This window comes from Mus caroli, chromosome 2, assembly GCF_900094665.2.
Source record: "Mus caroli chromosome 2, CAROLI_EIJ_v1.1, whole genome shotgun sequence".
Classification (NCBI taxonomy): domain Eukaryota; kingdom Metazoa; phylum Chordata; class Mammalia; order Rodentia; family Muridae; genus Mus; species Mus caroli.
Window position 1 is genome coordinate 111283467 of NC_034571.1, and position 19246 is coordinate 111302712.

Here is a 19246-nt window from a genome sequence, read left to right on the forward strand (position 1 = left end):
CCCTCCCCCCCTCTCTGGCTCTAAACTCTATCATGACTGATCATCTTCCTAGAGAAAATAGATAAATTTTTTAAATCTACATTTTTTGGGTACTATTTCTATGTATAGGTGTTTTGCCTCCATCTGTCTGTGAACCATGTGTGTGCAGTTCCTACATAGGCCAGAAGAGGGAATCTGATGCCCTCTTCTAGAGCTGGAGTTGCAGATGGTAGTAAGCTGCCACAAGGAATGAAGCCCAGGTCCTGTGAGAGCAGCCAGTGCTCTTAGCCACTGAGCCATCTTTCCCAGCCCCAAGCTCTTGTCTTAGGAGAGCTGTGCCTGCCAACAGCTTGTCTTCTGGAGTCTTCCTAAACAATTTTACTCTGTTGTACCTAACTAAAATTGTACATAAACCTACCACCGCACGACCTTTTCAAATATTGTTTTGAAAGAAAAAATTGGCCTTTATCTCTCATTCTCCTTATTTTCTCCTATAATGCTGTCAGGATGAGTTAGACATGTGTTTTAAGAGTTTGTATGCAATAAGGATTGCACCTCAAATGTGTACATATCCTCATCATAAAATCACATGGCCCAGGCTAGAGATGGCTTGGTGGGTAAAAACATGTACTGCCTTGCAGAGATCCTGTGAGTCCTCCCAGCACCCGCATCAGGACTCAACTCCCTGTAAAGCCAGCTCCAGAAGAATGCGACCCCTCCAGCCTCCTCAGGCATCTGCACTCGCGTGCTCATAGCTATAGACACATACATACACATAAATAAAAAACAAACAAACAAGGCCCACACAGGCCTACATACCCAGCTGTTCAACCACCTCTTTCAGGATGAGCAGGGAACTGTGTAATATGAGAGCCATTTTTTTTTTTAATTCTGTCATCTCTAACTATTCCTGAACAGACCATGTATCTCAGGAACAGTTTCAATGTTTGGAGATTTGGTTCATCATTGCTGTATCCTTGACCTTGTAATAGTGTATGTCAAGATGTTGGAGCACACTCCACAGCTGTGACATCTAAAATCATCTCAGAGCCTGAGTCAAGGCCCTTACCACCAAGCCTGATGACCTAAGTCCACTCCTAGGACTCCCATAGTAACATAGTAAAAGGAAAGACTCCACTCCTGCCAACTGATCCTCTGATCTCAGACACACCACAGCATACATGCAGCCATACACATCACAAAACTAATAAAATAAAGTTTGGGGGGTTTTTTTGTTTTTTGTTTGTTTGTTTGTTTGGGGTTTTTTTGGTTTTTCAAGACAGGGTTTCTTCTCTGTGTAGCCCTGGCTGTAGACCAGGCTGACCTCGAACTTGGAAATCCGCCTGCCTCTGCCTCCCAAGTGCTGGGATTAATTAAAGTACTACTTTAAAAAACAAAAGACTGCTAAATGTCTTCCAGAAAGCAGAATCCTCCCCAATTAAGACCCACTGACTCCAAACTGTTGACCCAATTGCTTCACTAGGGCACACTGAGCTACCATTTTGGCTTCAGAAACTTCCAAATGATAAATTATTTCATTCTTTCCAAGGTCAAGTCCTTTGAGAAGGAGAGGCAAACAGAAAAGCGTGTATTGGAATCGGATCTTGTGGATCACGTTATGCAGAAACTAAGAACCAAAGTTGGTGACGAAAAAAATTTCAGGTAAATTTATAAAGAAAACAAAGTAATTTAGCTGACAATTTGTGAAGCCAAAACTGAGCAGCCCCACCTACTTATTTCCTGGTGAAGGCCCCTTTGTGTGCACCATAACATGACAGAAGGAAAGTAAACACCATAGGCAGAAGGAACAGATCCATGGAGTGGCCTGGGTTTGTGAGAACTTACTCCCTAGGACAGTGTACTGCAGCTGAAGACGGAATAGGGGCCCATGTCTGTGATCTCACCACTTAGGGGATTGAGATTAGAAGATCACAACTTCAAGGCCAACCTGGGCTGCCAAGTGAAGTCAAGCCAGCCTGTACTATATAGTCACACCCTAATACCAATCTCAATTTTTTCAAAATCTATTAGAAATTGACACTTAAACATTTAAAAAATACTTATCCATTTTAAGTGAAAGTAATAGCCAAGTCATGTTAACCTAGATAATATATCTTAGTAGAATAAAAAACTTTATTTAAAAAATAATGAGGCTGGAGAGATGGCTCAGTGGTTAAGAGCACTGACTGCTCTTCCACAGGTCCTGAGTTCAATTCCCAGCAACCACATGGTGGCTCACAACCATGTGTAAATGGGATCCAATCCTCTCTTCTGGTGTCTGAAGACAGTGACAATGGACTCATAACATAAATAAATAGTTCTTTTGAAAATAATAATAGTAATTTCAGTTTCAAAGGTGGTGTTGTGTTCAGAAGTCTCCAAGGTGTTGCACTTTGTTTATAATCTCTCCAGAGCTTTAGTGGAAGAATGTCCACCGTGGGATAGAGAGTATTACGGCAAAATATGCAATTTACATATAGAAAACATCTGGAGGACTGACTGTACAGGATGTTTGACTGTAGTTACTTCTGGGAGACTATAAAAGGGCAGTGGGGTTAGAAAAGGTCTTACATCTTCACAACTCATATGGGCTCGTATCCAAACAAACAGATCTAGGTATTATAATCCTGACAAATACCTACAGTCCCAGCACTTGGAATGTCAGTTCAAGGTCAGCCCCTGCTACATAGTAAGTTCAAGTCCAGCCTGGGATCTATGAAGCCCTGTCTCAAAAACAACCAGAAGGCAGAAAACACTTAAATTTAAGGAGATGTCAGTAATTCTCAACAAGTAGCAGTTTTGTCCCCACTGGGACATCTGACAGTGTTTGGAGACAGGCTGTTGTCACACTGGGGTGCAGGTGTAATAGAGGCTGCTGGGACATGACAGAGCACAGGACTGATAGATGCACCTCCAGCAAAGAACATCTGACACCAAGGACCATGACTGCCAGGACTGAGGCGTCTCAGCTTAGAGAATACAAGGCTTGCTTTGCCACCTGTGCCCCCCAGTCACCCCCTCCAACACACACTTTCCATGACCACTTAGTTTCCATGAATTCACTGGCAGGCTTTTTTCAAGGAATGTGCTATTCTTGAAGTCACCAGTCAAATCACAGACGTTCAGAAAATTAAAGGGAAGGAGCACTACCATGTCTCTTAAAGGTTATAAATTAATGTGCAGGCTTGAAAGAGCGTCTGTGTACAGCTTTTGAAACTTCTCCTGTGGTGGTCACCAAGGCTCCTGGCTGAGTGAAGGTGGGGCCTGCTACTGCTGTTTCTTTGTATTGTAAGGGAGCGAAAAGAACACCCATTACATTTCATTAAATCAGCTGACTCCGTGGAGCCTGGATTTCAGACCCAGTTGGATGAATCAGGGATGTTGTCTTAGTCTTTTAACCTGAATCATGTCCTTATTTTTTTTTTAACTTGCTCATGAGAAAAAGCACCACTAAGAGCATTTTCTGTTTTGTTTTTTCCTCCAGTTAATAACTAAGAGGATCGTGGTTTTGTATTCAGTAGGAAGGTAGCATGCTCTAAGGGCACCCTTATCTGAGTTGCTTTTTGCCTCATTGACATTTGCTAACTGACTGTTTGCTTGTTTTTAGAGACGCTTCTGATAATCTTGCCGTACAATCTCTGAAGGGGTCGTTTTCTAATGCTTCAGGTATAAGTACTAATTGAAATCCTAGCCTTAAGAATGCTGTGTCGGCTTAGGGCTAAGGCTGATGGATGCCTTCTCACGCCGAAAATACCTTTTAAAAGGAAAGTGTCAACCAGGCTGTATCACATGAGATGTGTTCCAATATCCTGGAAGTGCTAAGGCAGCTTGGGCTCAGGCCAACCCTCTAATCCTAGTCTGTCTCAGTGTTGTACTCACACATGTGATTTAACCTTCGTTTTACTCAGTTCACTATATACATGCAATGTGGATATTTCCCTCATACAACAGACTAAAGAAAAGCAGCTCAAGCCAAATATGGTGGCACATGCCTGTAATCCTAACACTCAGGAGACTAAGGCAGAAGGATGCAGTGTAAAGCCAGCCTGGTCTATAAATATTATATAACTAGACTCCACCTCAAAGAGACAAAAAGAAAGAAGGCCGACATGAGTCACAGCCAGATGTACACTAGTAGACAGCTCTTTATGGAGTGTTCTAGAAACTGGTCCCAAGTAAAGACTTTAACATGAAACTCTCTCTCAGGTTTGTTTGAAATCCATGGAACTACAGTAGTCCCCAACGTGATTGTTCTAGCACCAGAAAAGCTGTCAGCCAGCACCAGGAGGCGACATGAGATTCAGGTATAGCACATCCACCTTTTTTTCTTTGCTTGCTTGCTTGCTTGCTTTTATTTTACGTGTGTGGGTGTTTTGCCTGAATGTATGTCTGTGAACCATATATCTTAGAGGCCTGAAGAGGGCATTAGATCCCCTGGAATTTGACTTGCAGTTTGACTATGCAGGAGCTGGAAACTGAACCTGGATCCACTAAGCCATTTCTCCAGCCGCTTGTCCTTGGCTTTAAATATAAAGATCCTTTCCCTTCTAACCTGGTGGCTTCTGAAGATCTCATTAGCAAAACTTCTCAGGTGCCATAATTCAGCCCATCTGTTCTCCAGAGATGTTAGTAAGCAGCAGCTGTCAACAGATGATCCATTTAATCTGCCTACATAAGAGCATTTTAGACCAGCCACAAGAGTAGTTCTCATGGTTTCAGTGTCTGCTGTATGCCTGTACTAAGGCCATGTGTGCAACCTTAGAGCACGTGCAGTATGCAGTTATAAAAACAAGAGAAGTAACTGAATGTGTTGAATGTGGCAAGAGTGTGCCATGATCCTAATGGGAGACGATGTTAAGAGCATTTGATTTGTTGCTGTTGTGATTTTTGTTTGGTTTTCCTTTGGTTTTTCAAGATAGGGTTTTGCTGTCCTGGGCTCTGTAGTCACTCTGTAGACCAGGCTGGTCTTAATAGTTGGGCTGTGGTGACCAGCCCAACTATTAAGAGCATTTGTGTGGTGGTGTACACTGTAATCTCAGGTGCTTGGAAAGATCTAAAGTTTGAGGCCAACCTGGGCAACATAACAAGACCCAAAATCAGTTTCCCCTCAGCCTCCAGCTCTCTCCAAGCTATATCAGGAACAAAGCTTTATGTTCTGTTTGAAGGCCTTTCTAAGCTCTGGCTTTGTCATGCTGTTGTTTTCTAGAATGAGAAAAAAAACACTAACATGCTCTGAACTCCATTTTTTATTAGGTACAAACCCGACTTCAGACTGCGCTTGCCAATTTACATCAGAAAAGCAGTGAAATTGAAATTTTGGCTGTAAGTCACATGCTCTTTAACAATCTGAAGATAGCATCTGTCTGCATTGTCTAGTGTGGTCTCAGAATTCAGGGCTATTTTTGCTGTCAGCTGTATCTGGTATCAGACCTGGCTGTTCCTCATGTGAATTACAGGCAGTCTAACACTAGAAAAAGCTGGGGAGAAAAGATGGTCATTTGTGTATTTCTCTTCTTCTCTTCTTTTTTTTTTCCTAAGGCCACACTCATGCCGAGGCCTTAGTAAGTGCACGTGGCAGCATTGCACCTTTGAGGTGTCGATATGATCTGAACTCCAGCCTCCAGTGCTTGTTAGCTCACATAGTCCAGTTAAAGTCTGCTTTAGGAGCTGGGAAGATAACTACATGGTTAAGGCATGTGCGAACTAAAGTTCAGGTCCCCAGAACCCACAATAAATGCCTATGATTCCAACCTTAGCTGAGGAAGACACCAACAAGTTGGCACAAATTAGGCATCAGTTAGCTCTGGGTCTCACTCAGACTCTGCCTCATAGAATAAGATGGAAGAGCAGCGAAGAGTATTTTCAATACCAACCTCAGGTCTTCACACACATGCACGCATGTGTGCACTGAAAAAAATTACAGCAGCCCTGTTCCTCTCCTCAGCCCCAGCCAGGGTGAGCTGCTGGGACTTCATACATGATATATGCTTTCTGTGTATTAACAGGTGGACCTACCCAAGGAAACAATCTTACAGTTTCTATCATTAGAGGTAAGCAACGGCAACAATTCTGCACTGTGACTTTTACAGTCTTGTCAAAGAGAAACTGGTAAAAGGTCTTAAACTTCTTTAGTAATTAGTTTGTCTGGCAGCATCAGGAACTGAGCTAGTAACGCTGGTCCTGCTTTTCCTATGTGTTATGGGCATTCCTGAATCAGAATCACACAGCCACAAGGCTCAGAGCCAGGACTTGAGCCTAGCAGATAGCATAATCTAGTTTCTTACCCATAGCACCATGTGTTCCCAAGCCAATCTTCACCCCAGTTCGGGAAGCACAGTCACACAGAACACTCTGCTGTAAAAGACCCAAAGGGCTGTTTACAGGTTTATACTTTTATACATTTTCTTCCAGTCTTTAAAATTTTCAACTGTCCCATGGTAGTAAAATAATCATAGCTACAGGTGATTTCTATATTTTGTGAGGAAGAATGTTACCAGGTAGCCTATCCTAGTTTGCTTTTTGTAGCTCTAATAAAACGCTGACCAAAAACAACTAGAAAGGGAAGGTTATCACCTCTTATTACAGACTAGAGTCCCTTACTGAGGGAAGCCAAGGTTGAACTCCAAGGCAAGAATGTTTCTACTAACTGACTAGCTGGCTGGCAGGCTTGCTTTATAGACCAGGCCTGCCTGTCTGGGATAGCACTACCCACAGTACGCTAGGCCTTCCTGCATGAATCCCTAATCAAGAAAAATGCCCCAGGAGCCAACTGCTGGAACCAGTTCTTCTATTACTGGCCCCTCTTTCCAGCCTAGTTTGTGTAATTAACAAAAACTAACCAGAATATAGCCCAAGCTGGCCTTGAACTGCAGTAATCCTCTTGCCTCAGGCTCCTAGGAATGGAGATGACAGGCTACAGGTTAATTTTTAAAGCATTTCATAACAAATAACTTTTTTGTCTATCCATACTGTTCAGTCATAGATTTAAAATAAACTGAATTAAGATTGGGATTGGAAGCAAGAGGTCCTCAGTTGAGGGCCAGACAGCAGGACAGACTAAGACCCTGCCTCCTCATTACTGTTGGTCAAACAAGCACACAGGACTCTGGCAGTTTGCTGGATTTTGATTCAGTTCAGTGAGTACACATGAAAGGCAACAGTGTCCACTATACACAGGAAATGTCCAAGAAAAGCAATCTAAAGTCACATTTCGAATACCCTGGCTATGGCAAGGCAGAGCAGGCTCTAACTAGATACCTGTAGTCTCAAAAGAAAATTGAAGCTTCAAAGGAAGAGCCACAGACTCCCCATCTCCAACATGGCTGACCCACAAAGTCAGGCAGTAACCCTGCTGCTCTGCTCTGTCACATCTGGTCTCATCTTTCCTAGTGGGATGCTGATGAACAGGCATTTAACACAACTGTGAAGCAGCTGCTGTCACGCCTGCCAAAGCAAAGATACCTCAAACTCGTCTGCGATGAAATTTATAACATCAAAGTTGAAAAGAAGTAAGTTATAGCAGGTTTCATGTGGTTAAAATTTAGGGAAGGGTCTGACTGAGTGTCAAGGGTTAACAGTCAACAAATTCTAGACTGTGAATCACTGTGAGGATCTTATCAGTAGCACTGTGAGCCTGAGTGTAGCATCGGGGTATTGTGTGTGTGACATGTGGAGACATGGGGTTCGTGCCACTTTCCTTGTCACCATTTCTTTTTGAGACAGGGTCTCTCTCTGAGCCTGAAGCTCATCAGTGAGCTAGGCTGACTGGCATCACTGACTTCGGGGACACACATATCTCTACCCTGTCCAAGGCTACACTGTCAGGAACCACTCTGCCCAGCTTTTAACACTGCTTCTAGGGATCCAAACTCAGTGCTTGCTTGGCATGCACTTTACCAACTGAGCCATCTCCCAAGCCTCAGAAAACATTTACACAACTAAATCAGGGATGATGGCATACAACTATAATCCTAGAACTTGGGATGTAGAGACAGATCAGGCATCCAAGGTCATCCTTAGCCTTATAAGCAAGTTTGAAGGCAGTCTGGGTTCCATGAAACTCAGTCACAAAAAAAGCAAATGACATTAAAAAACAAAACAAAAAATGACTACCTTTGCTGTGTATGTCAAAATGCCAGTCATTTATGTCACTGTTTAACTAAAGGACATCAAGGAAGTTTGGTAGTGAATGGCAGTTTCTTTTCAGAACTTAATTGCAAACTGTCAATCACAGCTCCAAGAAAGTTTATGCAGTCTTTCTAGTGATCAATCTCCTACCATATTTTTAATTAAAACAAAGCTATGAAATTATTTTATCCCACTAAGTCTGCCATCGGTGTGCTTGTCCTTTTCTCTTGCAGGGTGTCAGTGCTGTTCCTGTACAGCCTCAGAGATGACTACTACAGAATCCTATTTTGACCCTAAAGAACTGCTGCTGTATTGTTCAAATGGACAAGGACTTATACTGAAATAATGGAATGTTGTGCATTCAATTCATTTTAACTTAAAATTCTAATAAGCTGTCCTACAAAGCTAAGCTTTGTCGGGTTTTCATGTATAAATTTACCTTTTTGATATAATAAATGTTTCATACATATCTGCTGTTTTCCATTTGCAGTTCTGCCATTAGTGGAGCTGGAGGAGAAGACAGACACTTGTCTTCCTTTGGTCCTAAACACTAAGCACATAAAACTGTCCTAACATTTACATTCTCCTAGTAGATAAAAAGGCACAGAGATCAAAAGTCATCCATCCCTTGTGATCTATTCTGCCTCTGTAGCTGGGTGGGAGGGCAGAACAGGGTCTCACTATGCATCCCAGGTTGGCCTCAAACTCAAAATCAGTCTGCCTCCAGACCACTGAGATTACAGGTTATGCCACCACGCCAGGCAGGATCTTTATTCTTGATGATTCTCCAATATTTATCTTAATGTCATTAAGCAAACTCCTGTTTGGCTATGAGAACTCAGACTAGCTGAAGGAATCATGTAAGATTAGATAAGGTCCAGGAAGACAGATGGCTCGGCATTAAAGATGCTTGCTGCCCAGCCCAATAACCTGAGTTCAGTCCCAGACACACATAGTACGAGAAAACCAATCATACAGGTTGTTGCTGTGGCACAGAGCAAATGTGCAACAGACATACAAAATAACTAGATGCATTTTTTGTTGTTTTAAATTATACAACCAAGAAAAACAACCCACCTGTAGGATAACACAACTTTTAATAAAACTATTACAGTAATCTCAAGACAAGGTAAAAATCACTGAGTAACTGTACCATCTAGAGTTAGTAGTTATTGTCATAAATAGGGTAGGAAAAAAAGCAGCTAGCCTGGAGATTAATGATGCATAGCTCCTCAAAGATGACTAGAAACCTTATGGCTGGAATCTAAGAATATCCAGCCACACAGCACAAATCAAAAACTGGCTTCTTACCACAACTAGCCCATGACCATCCCAGTCCTTCTCTCTTAAAGTACCCTTCCGTGAAAACAGTTACATACAGAGGTGCTGAAAGCAGCAAACAGAGGAAGAATGCACTTGTGCAGCTGGTTGGTAGCAGCCACGCCTGTCACTGTGCTGGTTTGCTCTTCTTACTCTTGTTCTTCTTGTCCCTCTTCTTCAGCCCGTCCATGTTAGCTCTCAGTAGATTTGAATAGGCCTGAAAGCCAGAACAAGAAAAGGTACCAACTGGGGAAGCAGGTGACTTTCACACAGACTTGGAGTAGCTGGCATGAGAAAGCCTTCTGGGACACCTGTACTGGCAACTGGTATGCCATCAAAGTCTCCACTCCTTCAGCAGCTGAGGCATACTCCCCAGGGAGCTGTAGGCTGTGCACTCCCCAAGCAAAAAGGAAAAACTTCAGGCAACTTCCTACTCAACAATATCATAGAGCATATCTGAAGTTTAAGAAAGAACTAGTCTTAAACGGAAAGAAATCAAGGCAGCCTGGTCTACAGAGTGAGGACCAGGACAGCTAGGGCTACACAGAGAAACCCTGTCTCGAAAAACAAAAAAAAAGGAAAAAATAAAAATAAGGTAGGCAGGAGGGAAAGGAAACCACTGCTGAACAATATTCATAAAATGAAAGTGTGGGCAAGCGGAGAAGTCAGGCTCCATCTTGGGCGGCAGCACGCCCTCAAGGAGGACTGGAGAACAGGGAATGGAACTTACCATCTGAAACTTGTTCACTTCCTTGGAGCTCACCTGCAAAGAGAAAAACATCACCTCGCACCTATTCACCCAAGAAAAGTCAAAATGTTCATCAAGACAACACCTAGGCCAGGCATGGTGGCCCACAAACACCTTTGGACCTCAGCACTCTGGAGAGAGAAGCAGACAGATCTCTGTGAGTTCTAAGCCAGCCTAGTCTACATAGCGAGTTGCAAGACTGCACAGAGACCCTGCTTCAAAAAGACAACAAAAAGACAACTAATCTTTAAATACTAATTCCCAACTTCAGGGGTCCCAGTGTACTCACGGCTGTCTACCCACCCTAACCTGCTCTCAAGAACGAGCAAAGCGGCTCTGTGCCTTCTTCCATATGACATCTACAGCAGGATGGGAAGGCAGAAGTGGGCTCCCAGCAAACTATTCACCTCTCTAAAATCCCTCAGACAAACACACTCTGATAATCCCAAACCCAGCAACTGTGAGATAAAGCTGGGACGATCGTCCGGTACCACAGTCTTTAAATTTAAGGTAAAACAAAAAACAAAAAAAAAACCTTATACAGATGCCCCTACGTTTTTCTCTTTGGATTCTGAGTGATATCAGAGGACTTGTCAAAAGTGTTCATTTTCTTATGCAAACTACATTCAAACTTCTCCCTCTGCTGAGCATGTGGTGGCTCTGGCCTGGAGTCCCAGTGCTCGGCAGGCTTGGCCTGAACAGGAACAAGCTCCAAGCCAGGATGGGCTGGATAAGCAAGGACCTGTCTCATGAAACTCTGTCTTCCATTGATTCAGACTGATAGAAGCACAATTCAAACTGTCATAAAAGAAACAATACCTAGGAAAAATGCTGTTTCACATTTATGACAGCTAACCATAACGGCAATGTAGCCTTGCTTGACCTTGACAGTCGTCTCAAGAGAACATCAGCTACCGTCCACAGTTTCCTGAGTACCCTGTACTACTGTCATTACAGGCTCACTATAGAATTAAGAAGCATTGGCTCTGAATCCAGGGAATCTTTGTTTTGCATATTCACCCTTTCATAAAAAGATCATGGTCCTTGACTAGATATCCTCTGTAGTACCAAGCCTAACCTGTAGCTACCTTTGTTAAGTGAGCCGCAAAGACCTGGAAAAAATCAGGTTAAAAATAATCATCTAGGGGCTGGTGAGATGGCTCAGTGGGTAAGAGCACCCGACTGCTCTTCTGAAGGTCCAGAGTTCAAATCCCAGCAACCACATGGTGGCTCACAACCACCTGAAATGAGATCTGATGTGTGTGTCTGAAGACAGCTACAGTGTACTTACATATAATAATAAATAAATCTTAAAAAAGAAAATGTCTGTGTCTATAAAAATAAATCATATACGCAAAAAAAAAAAAAAAAATCATCTAATTCCCAGAACCTATGTACCGATGGAGCAGCAGAGAAAGAAAACACAGCCAGTCCTGCTTCACAGCAGCTCCTTTGCTCACTTCCACGGAACTCCAGCAGAACAAGCATTCGGCCTCTACTTTCTGTCTAACAGTTTATTGCTGATAGTTTGTCCTACAAAAACAGTAATTGGGAAGGTGGTGCACACCTAGGATTCCACCATGTTGGAGACCGAGGTGACCTAATGAACCTAAGTTACCCGCGACCTTATCCCAACCAAACAACCCACCCCCTCCGCCAAAAAGAAGCAAAAGTAGATCCTGATCCCACAACAGCCTGGGAGTGACAAAATGACAGGGAAGGGGGACCCGGACCTAATCCTGACATGCCCCTCCTCCCTCAGGGGGCGGGGGTGAAGCGCAACCCAGGGCGATGACTTAGCAGGATGAAGACCCTGGCCTGGGTCACATCTCCAGCTTCACAAAAACCATCACTGTCATCTGTCTCAGTTGATGAAACACTCCTGTGACACCAGCATGGGCTGAAGCGCCTGGTGTGAGCTCCCTAAATCACAAGTTCAAAGTCAGCCTGAGTAGACTGCAAGACACTATTTTAATTTTGTTTTAAATCTGTTCTCCTAGCTAGCACTGAGACAGGTTGCTCCTGTACCTTGGCTACTTGAGAGAAAACTGACTTTTTCTGAGTCGGCCAGGCCAACACAAAAGAAAGCAGAGCCTTAAGAAAGGCCTCCAGCTCACCACAGTGCTGATCTTCCTTTTCCCATCCGTGGCTCTCAACAGACACTTGTTTTCTGCGGGCTCGAGGCCCTCCACAGAGCTCTTCCTCGGGATAGGTTTGGTGCGACCGTCATCTGTGTTTAAGAAAAAAAAAAAAGTCCACCCAGGTAAACACCACCACAGGCGTTGCTTCTGGGTCCAAAGTGAAACTCTGATGATCGTAAGGAAGGGTCCGCCATCACTCCCATATATATAGTCACGACACCGCCATCACTCAGGATACGGCCAAAACTAGGAGCAACGACTCGCTCGATAAACACTGGGACCTCACTAACGGAGCGGGGGCCGGGCTGCCTGACAGCGGGCGTCGGACACACTTGGGGCCCCACTGTCACGGTGAATGGGTGGCCGGCGCCGTTCCGGCCACGAGCCCCGGAGGTGGCCGGTGCGGACAGGCCGGGGGCCGGGCTGTCCCCTCCCAGGCGTCCCCGCGCGGCCCCGGAGATTGCTTACACTTCTTGAGGGTGATGAACACGCTGCCCGACGAGCGGCACTTCTGGAAGAGCCTGGTCAGCTCCGTCAGGAACTGCAACACAACACGCCCCGTTAGGCAGCCTCCGCTCCTCGCCCCGCCGCCTCACAGCCCCGGCCCGCCCGCAAAGGGAGAACCGCGACCCGAGCTGACCCCACTCGCTCGAGTCCCGGGCCCCCGGGGCCGCCGGTACCTGCTCGCTCTCGAGCAACACCATCCTGAGCTCCGCAGGTCCCGACGCCCTCAGCAGAAGCCTCCAGCGGTTACAGCCGGAAGGCTCGCTCGCGCTGGGCGGGACTTCCGCTTTAGTTACACGTCTTCCGTCAATCCTCGCTTCGCTCGGGTTGCCTTGCGCCTGCGCGCTCGGCGCCTCCTCCGGCGTCTATCCAGGATGAGGAATGACGCTTTCAGTGGTTGGACTGCGTTGTCAAGCTACACCGTAGGCTGTAAGAGGGAATGAGAGCAAAAGAAAGACTGGATAGACATATGCAAGTCACCCAAGAGTCCACTGACTCACTTTCCCCATTTTTTACACAATGATCTGGTTTCTCAGAACTTCCTAATGAAGATGAAGATGTGAGGTGTTTTTATAGATGCATTGTTTACATTTAGGAATAAGTGGCCAAGGAGCTCCAAGTTTCAGTATCTTTGTTTGAGGTATCTTTAGAAAGAGAGTACTTGCTCTGAAGGCATTGTTGATCTCACTTTTCACTGTCAGCAGGAAGCACAGGCTAGACCCCAGAAAAAGGTGCTTTTTTTTTTTTTTTTTTTTTTTTTTTTTCTGTTTCCAGGGTCCATAGTTTTTTCTTTCTATCCTACTTCAGAGCGTGGGAAAATATGTGAAAGTGATTGGAGAAGGAGCCGGATCACACAGGGCCTTTGCCACGGTCAGCAGGGCCCATAGCCACAGAAGGCTCAGATGTTGTTCCTGGTAGAAAGAGGGGAGTGGAGAGGGGGTGGCTCATGGGTGGAGTGTGAGTATCTGGATTTAACATGTTTAAAACTTTTAAATCCAGACAGAAATGATGGCCCATGACTTTAATCTCAGCACTCAGGAGGCAGAGACAGGCAGAGGATCTCTGTGAGTTCAAGGCCAGCCTAAAGTGGAAACTTGTGGTTTCTTTGGTAAATCAGTTATATCAAAGAATATTTTGCTGAAGCAGACACAGGTAAAAGGATGTTTCGAAAGAACAAAAAATGAAGGATTCTTCGATAACAACATGCATGCATTGGTTCGCCTTACATTGAGTAGCTGAGCTCTGTTTGTCGTGACCCCATAGAGAGAAATGCACACACACACACACACACACACACACAAACCTTCTGGTGATATGCTGCAATTTCTTGCCACTTCCTCGGACTCCAGCCAATTGGCAGAGTGATGTCAGCTGATACAGACTCACATGGAGTTTTGCTAAGTCATACTGAGGCAAGACCCTTGGAGGACACGTGATGTTTGGAGGGAGTATAAACAGGACTCAATGGACAGTGATGGGGGCTTGCATAGTTAGTTTTGGAGTGCTTCTTGGTCTTGCGTCTTCAATGATCTTCACGTCATTCAGAGAGACACGGCAGAGAACTTCTCCTGGCTTAACTGCTCCTGCTGACTCGAGTGGTTTTGGCAGAGGCCTGGCAGTTTCTGCTAGGTCGTACCACCACTGCTGGTTCATGTTTGCTATCCCAACACTTCTGAGTTGGACTGCTGGGCTGCTTCTGTATTAATGAAGTATTTGCGAGTGGATGGAGCTGCTGCTACTGAACGCTATGAACTGAGCTGCTGATTTCCTGACAATGGGGGTGGGATTTACTCCAAAGAATAATTTCTAAACAGATACACTTCCCCCGTATCCTAATAACCTGTAGGTAGTGGGCTAGAAGGGAGGTTAGAGCATTTAGGAACCATTATTAAAAGTAGGGTTTGAGAAAATTCAAAAGTTACACCAGCCTGGTCTAGAGTAAATTCCAGGACAGCCAAAGAAACCATGTCTCGAAAACCCGAAAAGCAAATCCAGAGAGAAGGTCTTGATAAGAACGTTGTACACAGACAATGACAATCATATTTATATTTGAAAGATTCCCCCACCTGTGGCATAGAGAATACACTATAAAGAAGGCAGAACTGAGTGTATCTACACGTGCCTATAATCCCAGAGCTAAGAAAGTAGGAAGGTAGATGGCAAATTTGAGCCCTGTCTGGGCTACAGAGTGAGTTCTAGGCCAGTGTCTTAGGGTTTCTACTGCTGGGATGAAAACACCATGACCAAAAAGCAAGTCATGGAGGGAAGGGTTTATTCAGTTTATACTTCCAGAGCACAGTTCCATCACTGAAGGAAGTCAAGACAGGGGCTCAAACAGGGCTGGTACCTGGAGGTGGGAGTTGATGCAGAGGTTATAGAGGGGTGCTGCTTACTGGCTTGCTCAGCCTGCTTTCTTATAGAACCCAGGACTACCATCCTAGGGATGGCACCACCCACAGTGGACTGGGCCCTCCCCTATTGATCACACTTATTGATAAAATGTCTTACAGATGAATCTCATGAAGACATTTCATCAACTGAGGCTTCTTCCTCTCTGATAACTCTACTTGTGTCAAGTTGACACACAGAGCCTGCTAGTACAGCCAGCCTTGGCTACATGGGGAAATCTTTCTTAGAGAGAGAAAGAGGGAGAGAGAGACACACAGAAAGAGACACAGAGAGAGAGAGAGACAGAACTGTGCATGTTGATACATAGTTTTAGTCTCAGCATGCACGAGGCAAAGGCAGTCAGATATCTGTGAGTTGGATGACAGCCTAGTCTATGAAGCAAAGTTTGGCTAGCCACGGCTACATAGTGAGACCTTGTCTCAAATAAATAAATAAATAAATAAATAAATAAATAAATAAATAAATAAAGGCTACATAGTGAGACCTTGTCTCAAATAAATAAATAAATAAATAAATAAATAAATAAATAAGAAAGAGGAAAGTGGGAGCCCAACTAGAAGATTGTGCTAGCTTCCTATTGCCTCCATACCAAGAGCCCCAAATCTAGCTTCACACAGCAGACATTTACTATTTTTCATCTCAGGGCAGCTCGAGGGATGGTTCAGTGGCCAACAGCCCTTGTTGCTCTTGCAGAGGAACTGAGTTCCATTCCCAGCACTCACAGGGTGTCTCACAACTGTCCTTAACCCCAGTTCCAGAGGACCCAACAGACAAATACTTGGTGCACAGACATGCATACAGGGCAAAACGTTCATAAGTATAAAGAAAAATCTTTAAAACATGAAATTTTTAAAATTTATTCTTTTATACCTCTGGATCAGAAGTCAAAAACCGGTGTGTTTAGAGGGCTGAATTCCATCTGGAAGCTTCCAGGAAGAATGTGTTTCTTAACAGTCTAGATGTTACTCGCATTCCTTGGCTCATGGTCATGGCTTCTTCTTCAAATCACTACAAGCTCCATGTTCTCATGGTTACATCTACTACTAGCCATAATTAATGGTCTTGCCTTTCACACACACATACACACACACACACACACACACACACACACACACACACGAAAAAAAGCAGTTTTTATTTGAGGCAAGGAGAAATCTGACCCAAGGGATTACAGCTCTAAGCACTCACAACGTAACTGTTAGTGGCATTCCCTGGGCTATATAAATCTTGCTCCTCTTTGATTGGAAAAGGTGCTTGTGTTGAATCTTCCAGTTGGGTAAGAAGAAAGACCAAGAAAGGCTGGAAGAAACAGCTCAGCTACTGCCAAAGCTTTCCAGATCTTACGTTCAACTAACACATCCTTGCTGTCTGATCTGCAAGGTTCTACCCAGTGCAGGCACGGGCCATGTAACACTTAAAAAGGACAGATGCGGGCCATGTGACAAAAGGACTGACGAGGCAGGAAGAACAGGTGCACATTGCTTGGGGAGGAGCAGGCATTGGAGCTTCAGACTCCTGTGTGGAAGAGGTCATCCTTGTATTTGTCATAGCTCCTCAAGGCGCACACCCTCCATCCAGTTCCTGTTGGGGCTGAGTAGAATAGTCTTATCATTGACGCTCAGCTGGAAGTCAAAGACCTTTAAGCTCTCAACAATGTGTGCAGGTGTCACAGACTTGGGGATTGACACTAAGTTCTTTTTTGGGAAGAACCAGGTAGCCCTCGGGCTGTAGTTTCATTCTTGGCTGCAGTTGCCTTGATCTTGGGATCCTCCAGGAGAGAAGGCTCTTCAGGCTTGGCCCAGGGCCTGTCAGGAGAATCAAGGGGACTATACGAGGTCACCCCAATGCCTCTTGGACTGGCAGTACTGAGTCAATTTCTCCTGAGTTAGGTGTGAGTAGCACTCAGTCTGATGAACCACAGGTTTCTATGTTAAGCCAGGTTTGGCTGAGATCCTCTTGATCTGAAGAGGGTTGAAGTCAGAGACACCTATTGCTTTCACCAAACCTTCATGCTCTAGTTGATCCGTGGCTGTCCAGGTGGTCCCCCAAATCAGTGTCACTGAAAATCATGTTTCCTGATGCATCCACAGGAAATAGGCCCAGGCTTGAAGCCTGCTGGCCAGTGAACAAGGCAGAGGTCCAGGCAGTGGAGTGGCAGGTCGCCGAGTGTCTTCTGACAGGCTCCTTTCACCGTGTCCCTGTCGTGCACCATACACCACAGCTTGCTGATGATGAAGAACTGGCGTGCCCTACCTGTTCCTTGAGTATCTCCTGGAAGACCACTCCCACTGCTTCCTCATTCTGGTGCACTGGGCACAGTCAGGGTGAAGGTACCCAATGTCAATAGCAACCTGCACAGCCCTAGTCACTTGGCCAGGAGGGGATGTCCCGGTACCCAGACCCAGAGCTGGCCATGACTGCTGCATGTTACACACCCTAGCCAACAACTGTGATCCTGCCTTCTTAGGAGGAACACATGGAAAGTAGGATCAGAAACCTAGGCATGGGCTGGAGAGATGGCTCAGCAGGTAAGAACATCTGTTGCTGTTGCAGAGGACCCAGGTTCAATTCCCTGATCCCAGATGACCATTCACAACTGCCAGTTCCAGGGATCCAATATCCTCTTCTGGTTTCTGAGGGCCCCAGGCACGCATATAATACATAGACGCGCATGCAGGCAAAATACTTATACACCTAGACAAAAATAAATCTCTTCTTTTAAAAAAGGTAGGAGCCTAGTCATGAGCCGAGTGTGGCACTCATGCCTGGAAGCCCAGACTCTGGAGATGGGGGGTGGGTGGGAGGTGCTGTTTTAGAGCCAGCAAATACCCGAAATAGCAAAACCCAGGCTCAAAAGCAAAACAAAAATAGAGTGACCACTTCTGACTTGGCAAATTTATGTCTCATGACCACCTGTCGGTGTCTGTAGACAAATGACTGGAACCTTGATATGGTGAATTATTTAATAAAAAGAAATGATGGTCATGGTTTTTGTTAAAATCATTGTCATATTTTTGGTCAAAATTATCATTACTAAGGGAACTGGGTAGATGTAACAACTCATTCAGAGGCAAATAGCAGACACATTTATAAACCAGGAATTCAGAAATGAGTTTGTAAGAGTTGCCCTTCCTCTCAACAGAGTTTGTCTGTCCTGGCATAAGAATCTTCGGGACTGCCTTCCATGTGGTCCTTCTCAGCCAAATGAAACGACAGGCTAGAACCAGGCAGCCCTGAGCGATGTCGACAGGAATGCTTTCCCTTGGAAAAAAATACACCTATTCTTGTTCTGCTTTGGACTTAAAAAAACAAAAAAAAATTTTCAAAACTGTATATATATGTAGCCATATATATACACACATACACACACACACACCTTGGGAGACAAGTTACTTTTTTTCTTATGAGTTTCTTCTCTGAAAAGCAGGACAGTATTAAAGGTACCTCGTAGCTGCCTAAAGGCCAACTGGTCGGCAGACGTACAGCCAGTCCATCACCAGCTGCCATTTTCTTTCAGATTGCTCTACCAGAGCAGAACATCTGCCCCACCCAACAAAGTGTGGTGTGACCATCTCAAGATGCAGCAGGTCACAAAGCTGTCATACAGGGGGAAACAGCTAGCCAATAACGGCCAAAGGAAGCCACCGAAGAGATCACAGATCAACCAAGATTGGCAGGTTGGCCAAAGCTCAGGATCTACTTTGGGTTTTGTATTCCTCTGCACGGATCTTGTTTGTTTGATCACATGCATGGTTTTCTGAGGGAACCAGGAATGGAGACAGGCTCTTGAGTAGCTCAAGCCAGCCTGGAACTCCCTAGTGTGGAGGATGGCCTTGAACTTCTGACCCTCCTGCTTCCACCTCCTGAATACACGCCCAGTTTTATGCAATGCTGCAAATCAAACCTAGCACTGAGCTACATTTCTAGCTTCCTCTCCTTAGGTTCACTCTTTCTCTTCCCTACTAACCCACCAGCCCACTGTGTGTGTGTGTGTGTGTGTGGTGTGTGTGTGTGTGTG

At 44.8% G+C, this 19246-nt stretch overlaps 2 protein-coding genes and 1 pseudogene across 4 annotated transcripts in view; 1 reads left to right on the forward strand and 2 right to left on the reverse strand.

Annotated features, from left to right (window-relative positions):
* The window catches only part of Eif2ak4 (eukaryotic translation initiation factor 2 alpha kinase 4), a 92645-nt gene extending 84070 nt beyond the window's left edge, over window positions 1-8575 (forward strand). For 2 of the 3 annotated variants that reach the window (XM_029471630.1, XM_029471631.1), the window contains exons 31-37: window positions 1529-1641; window positions 3587-3645; window positions 4186-4283; window positions 5233-5301; window positions 5985-6029; window positions 7369-7487; window positions 8340-8571. In XM_029471630.1, coding sequence (XP_029327490.1) covers window positions 1529-1641; window positions 3587-3645; window positions 4186-4283; window positions 5233-5301; window positions 5985-6029; window positions 7369-7487; window positions 8340-8397 — 561 coding nt within the window. In that variant the 3' untranslated portion in view covers window positions 8398-8571. Of the gene's footprint in view, window positions 1-1528; window positions 1642-3586; window positions 3646-4185; window positions 4284-5232; window positions 5302-5984; window positions 6030-7368; window positions 7488-8339 lie in introns of all 3 variants that reach the window. The other variant, XM_021183477.2, reaches the window with a different exon arrangement.
* Window positions 8576-9184: 609 nt separating this feature from the next.
* Window positions 9185-13100, reverse strand: Srp14 (signal recognition particle 14). Its single transcript, XM_021183465.2, has 5 exons — window positions 12996-13100; window positions 12784-12856; window positions 12292-12404; window positions 10157-10189; window positions 9185-9643 (listed from the first exon to the last, which is right to left on the reverse strand). The coding sequence occupies exons 1-5, from the start codon at window positions 13017-13019 to the stop codon at window positions 9554-9556; spliced, it is 333 nt and encodes a 110-aa protein (XP_021039124.1). The 5' UTR covers window positions 13020-13100; the 3' UTR covers window positions 9185-9553.
* A 3635-nt stretch (window positions 13101-16735) lies between these two features.
* LOC110306910 lies at window positions 16736-17654 on the reverse strand (annotated as a pseudogene).
* Window positions 17655-19246: the final 1592 nt, after the last annotated feature.